The 5,643-nt window shown below is 39.0% G+C and overlaps 1 protein-coding gene across 4 annotated transcripts; it reads right to left on the bottom strand.

Annotated features, from left to right (window-relative positions):
* Positions 1-369: 369 nt before the first annotated feature.
* Positions 370-5,643, bottom strand: LOC131234904 (probable BOI-related E3 ubiquitin-protein ligase 2). Of its 4 annotated transcripts, none has more exons than XM_058231895.1 (4): positions 5,428-5,643; positions 4,281-4,390; positions 1,876-2,231; positions 370-1,142 (listed from the first exon to the last, which is right to left on the bottom strand). In XM_058231895.1, the coding sequence occupies exons 2-4, from the start codon at positions 4,384-4,386 to the stop codon at positions 600-602; spliced, it is 1,005 nt and encodes a 334-aa protein (XP_058087878.1). In that variant the 5' UTR covers positions 4,387-4,390; positions 5,428-5,643; the 3' UTR covers positions 370-599. The 4 variants fall into 4 exon arrangements, with proteins under 4 accessions (XP_058087878.1, XP_058087880.1, XP_058087879.1 ...); XM_058231897.1 differs by having other exon boundaries at positions 4,281-4,386; XM_058231896.1 differs by having other exon boundaries at positions 4,281-4,395; positions 5,429-5,643.

The following is a 5,643-nucleotide window of genomic DNA, read 5'->3' as shown; positions in this document are numbered from 1 at the left end:
CGTGTTCTGAAACTCACAGCTATCAGATATCAAGGGCCCTTACCTTTCATCACCTTCCAGCATTTCATGTTGTACACGAGAAATTTTTATTCTTGAACATTGCTTTGAAGGCAACTGATGTGATAGCTAGGGTCCAGCAGATGGAAGGTGCTGACGGATGCATCAACCTCCCACACGTACCACATAGGGATGGCTCCACCATTTTCCCAGTTCTTCCAGCTCCACCATATCATCTCAAAGGTTTTAAAACATTGATCAAGACCAAACACCAACTATGGATGGACCACACACCCAATTCTACTTTCTTTTTCTTTTAATCCAAGATTGATCCACAAAGGCCAGGCGACAGAGAAACTGCAACACAAAAAATAAAACAAAAAAGGTAAAACTACATTAGCCACAACAACAAAACCAACTCCACCATTCAATCAAGGTCCAATAATTTCAGATACAGACTCTTAACTCCACTGGTGAAGAAGCTGAACCTGTAAAAGGACGCTATCAGACCACTGTATACAATACATTTTGAATTCTCTGTATTTTACTTTTTCTTTCTTTCTTTCTTTCTTTCTTTCTTTCGTTTTTTTTTCTTTCTATTTTCAGGACATGTAAACCTGAACACTGGCAGTCTTCATGGACTGGCAGACAGGGCAGATGTCGATGAACCCCTCGCAGTCCTTGCACAAGCACAGATGCCTACAAGGCAACAACAAGATGGAGACCTCCTTGATTTTGCAGGCCTTGCAGGTCATCTGCTCCTTCAACCCAGCATTCTTGCCGGTGATTGGTTTTGTGGGCCCGCCCACGATTGTATTGTGGTCAAATGAGGAGGCTGCATCATCCACCTCACTGTCCCCGCAGCCTTCTTTCCCTTGGTCAGCGCCCTGGGCGATCGCCTGTTTGAGGTTGCTCTTCAGGACGTTGACGACAGACTCATTGTACCGTGCCCGGTAGTGCCAGGACTGGGCTTCCATGGCCACTTGTTTTATCCTCTCGACCAGCTCCCTGTTCTTCCGGTTCATGTTCTCGATTTCGAGCTCCTTTTCCCGTAGCTTTTGGCCAACTCCTTTCTCGAGGGTGCTTAGGAAAGATGCCATGTGCCTCTGCCTCATCTCTCTTACCCCTTTGGAAATGTGTTCTTCCTGTTTGAAGTGAAGATTAGCCAAAAGGAAGCCATTTCAAATGGTGATGACAAGTTATGAGACATGCAATTTAACTTTATTCTCAAATAGGATTCAATCAAGGGCCTCAAGGGCCTCAAGGCCTCGATTCGATTCACCGAGTACTTGGCCAACTTCTTTAAGACCCAGTTAGGGATGGGCAGAAATGCACACTGCACTGTATTACAACAGCATGGACACTTATTTGAAATAGCCTCTACTTCGCTAGTATTTATGAATGGAGAAAGTCAATCAAATTGGCTCCAAAATGGCAAGCTCAATGTGGCAGAATGTTAATATTAGCCAGTGGCCATTCGATACCATGCAACTAAAGTTCGTACGGTGGGCTATGACTTCGATTTTCTGGGGCTCAAGAATCAGGCCGGTCCAGTCAACAGGGAGGCTGCATGCGGCTGTCAAATGTGGACCATTGGTTTCATTCTACCAACCTTTTATTCTTTCTGGACTAGTAGCTTGCCTGATGACAAGACCGCATGATTTTACAGGGATGGCACATAAAGGAGGGACAACCTGATGCATGGTTTAGATCTCACCCACATTTGCCAATGAGGAGGGAGGGAATCAGAATCCTACTTGACCCCCTTTTGAGTAAACCCAAGTCTTGAGGGAGTCAACTCAATGAGTTCTTTGAGAATCCATACAGATTTCTAAAAACTGAGAATGGAGTGATGCCATGGGAAGCAGCCATTAGTACCTGAACTCTGATGTAATGGTCGAACTCTTCCTTCTGACGGTCGATCTCGGACCTCAAATTGTCACCAAGAGATAAAATGACCGAAAGAGTTGTCATACTTCCACTTGCCGAAGTAACAGAGGAGTTCCGTTCATCGTCGTCATAGGACAGCCTCAACCCAGTCGATACAGCATTCAAATTCGGAATGCTCACCGATCGATCAGCATCATCCTGACAGAAGTTATTCAAGGAAATCTGAAGTTTATGCTGTCTAGAAATATCTTCTGCCTCCCTGCTCCTTTTGCTTGGCCTATTTAGAGCAGAGACATGATCATTGCCAACATGGTTTACTGGATCAACATTACAACCCGCTTGAACTGCAACATAGTGGAAATCGGTGAAATAAGTAATCAGTACTACAGAGACCACAAAAATGTAAAATATCTAAACATATTCTGAGATCTGCAGTAAACAAATTAAAAGGCACAAGCTAGAAAATGATAATGGAGACAGTCCACATCATAAATAGATCTGAATTCTTTATTTCTGATCTTACTTAGGCATGGCATGGCCAATCGACATGTGGATATTGCATTTGTGCTTGATATGTTATTATTCTCAATTCTCAAGTGGCATGACACCCATGTTAAAATGTGTGGTTCAGTCTATAGGCATGTCTTTAGTCCGCTATTGAGGACAATTTAAAAAAAAAAAAACAAACCAAACAAAGAAATGCTGTAGAACACACACACACACACACACACACACACACACAGAGCATTACACTGCCGGAGACAAGCAAAGAAGGCAATCAAGACAGATGAGGGATCAAACCATGGAAGAAAGAAAAATAAATGAAAGGGGCAAAAGAAATTCCTATCTTGATTTCCTTTTCTAATTGCATATAGTATAAAAACCATGGAATGCAAAACGATAAAATCTAGTTCAGAATTTTTCAAGGCAACCTGTTCAGGGCAAATTCAATATGGTTGGTGGAGATGTCACATAGTGGGAGAAGCTGGTTATTGTTGGTAACAACAGCCCATTGGTGGGTTTCAGTACATACTGCTACAGGCGTGTGAGCTTGAGAATGTAATACAAACATTGTAAAAGTCACCAAATGAAATACAAAAGCAAAACAAGAAATAAACAAATCAAAATGGCAAAGCCATATGGAATCAAGAAACAACCACAATCAGCACAAGACATTAGCCCTTGACAATATGAAAACAAATGCAGCAAAAAATCAGCCCAACACAAGACAAGAAATCAGCAATTGATATATGAAATAAATGAGCCAAAAAAAAAAAAAAAGACGGGGAAAATTGATGAAAGGCTAAAAAGATCTCCATACAACAAAATAGAAAAATTAAAACAGAGGCATTTTCAATCCATATAAATAGGCATAAGAAACAAGTAGGAGAGCACTGATGAATGATTCGAAGCAAAGGAAAAAACCAAGCATAGACATTTTGAAAACCAACATAGGTTTAGGGCCCAATCTGCACAAAACTATACAGAAAATTTTCAACCACAACAAAACATTTAACCACATATAACAGGAAGGGGGAAAGACAGAAAATGTCAAACGCCTCAGTAGCAAAACAAGTTACTAGGGGGTTCATTTGGAAGCCTGTAAAGTCATTAAGTTGTAATCCGATTACAAGTAATCTGATTACAGGTGTAAAGTGTTTACATGCGGGTCTGTTTGGCTTTAAGCTGTAATCTGATTATAGGGAAACAGTTGTCTATGCTTGGATAACTTGAAATCTGTTTACAGCCTGTGTTTAGGTATTCACTCATAAGTCACAACAGAGCTTGGAGTGATAAATCCTTTAAAAATAATTAAAGGACACAAAGTTTTTATGTAAAACAGGTAATTGGAATGAGCCCAAATCAATAAAGCATGTGGCCGATTTTTACGGTAAACAAATCATTTGGTGGACCACGGAAGTGGGCCCACTAATTCAAACACAACACTAAGTTTTGACAACATCCCAACGTATGAGAAGTTTCAGCCCCAGCAACAGTAACAGAGAGAGAGGGAGAGGTTTGTCTTCTTTTTCTTCTTCTATCGTTTTGGGTCCTTTAACTATTGGAAGATGATCGGCAGCTCTCCCTGCTTTGAAATTTTTCAAAAATTATAGTTGTTGCCTGAAATCCCTTTACCAGTAATCTGAAACATGACGTTTTCTCATGTTTCAAATTACAGTTGTAATCGGATTACAGCCTGCAATCTGATTACATGCAGATATACCCATCCAAATGGCCCCTGTAATCTGATTACCTGTAAATAGATTCCTACTTAAGCACTTTACAGGCATCCAAACGACCCCTAACAGATACACAGTTGAGTATAAAGTAACAAGAAGTGCATTTGCCAATCAACAAACAAACTAGAGTAACTGGTTCTTGAGAAATCTCACAGTTTCCAAACAATTGCAGTTGAGTTGATGCATTAGAGTCGTACTGGAACCGGTTTTCCTCCAAGAAAACAGGAAACAAAGGATTGCCGTTGTCGCCTCCAAACATCTTCCTGCCCAGAAAGACAGAGAGAGATAGAGCAACAGAACCCAACATCATGAATCAATAATCAATGTATAAAACAACATCTCAAACATGACAGAGAAAGAAATACTATCTAATTTCAATGCTTCCAAAATAGCATATCAGGAACAAAAAAAAGGATCAATACAATCAAATGCGGGAAAACGTAAAAATTAGAGGGAAAAATAGCTAATCTCGCATATACTCTTCAACACATAAACATATTAATTAAAATGACATAATCTATTTTATAAACTTCAATAAAGAAGGATCAAATGCCTGAGGAAGAGACCTGACAATACCACAAGAATGCTTTCCGAGAAAAATGAAACTGGTTTTCCTTTTCAAGCCAAAATATCAGAAAAAAGGGGGAAAAAGCAGAGAAATTCCTTGTGCTTGTTTCAAAAACATTGCAATGAATACCAAATACAAAAGCCAAAACAACCATAAATAAATCGAAGTTTTTGAATTCCTAAATCAAGAAATCCTTATTTCTTCCTCTCCATTGAGAAAACTCAGAAAATTACAGAGTCAAAAGTTTAATCGAAGATATCAAATCGATACCTCAAAATGCTAAGATTTTGAACAATGAATCAAAAGGTCGGACAACGTCAGATCTTCCTTCATCGAATCAGACAGGAAAAGAATCAGAAGAAAAACATTTAAAAATTGTACGTTTACATACCCAACCCACTATCATTAGAAGAAAAGAACATAAATCCAAAACGAAATCGATAAAATCAAATTAAAATCACTATTTTTCTTTTCCGAAATCAAGAATCTATAAGAAAGAAATCGTATCAATACCTTATGAAATATTTAATCTCAAAAGAAATCAAGATATACGATTTATACCTTTTCAAATCAACGAAAAATCCCCCAAAAATAGGAAAACATTAACAAAAAACCGTCTTTCGTTATACATCTAAAGAAGAAAAAAAAAAGGAATTCGAAAAATCGGATCCACGTCTTATCGAATCAACAAAAAAAATGCCAGAAATGCAAGAAATCGAAATGAATCTATACCTCAAAATGCTAGAACCTCCAGCAGAGAATCGGACCGTTCGATCGCGTCGGATCCGAACTGAAAAAAATTAGCCAAAAAACGTCCAGAAATCGCAGAATTTCTGATTGATGGAAGATCTAGAAAAGAAATCGAGAGGCGAGAGAAAAAAAAATTGGGGATTTTGCAGAATCTTATAAAGAATCGATCGAAATGGAGAAGCTCTCGTGAAAATGGGA

The sequence above is a fragment of the Magnolia sinica genome, chromosome 19 (genome assembly GCF_029962835.1).
Source record: "Magnolia sinica isolate HGM2019 chromosome 19, MsV1, whole genome shotgun sequence".
Taxonomy (NCBI): Eukaryota; Viridiplantae; Streptophyta; class Magnoliopsida; order Magnoliales; family Magnoliaceae; genus Magnolia; species Magnolia sinica.
Note: the sequence above shows the minus strand (reverse complement) of the source record. Positions and strands in the feature narration are given on the sequence as shown.

What these genes read in the sequence shown, in the direction of transcription:
- LOC131234904 (XM_058231895.1), bottom strand. Translation starts at nt 4,386, where the DNA reads ATGTTTGGAGGCGACAACGGCAATCCTTTGTTTCCTGTTTTCTTGGAG. An exon ending in ACTGCAATTGTTTGGAAACT is followed by an intron (nt 2,232 to 4,280) that starts GTGAGATTTCTC and finishes ACTATGTTGCAG; the next exon opens with TTCAAGCGGGTTGTAATGTT. An exon ending in ACCATTACATCAGAGTTCAG is followed by an intron (nt 1,143 to 1,875) that starts GTACTAATGGCT and finishes CACTTCAAACAG; the next exon opens with GAAGAACACATTTCCAAAGG.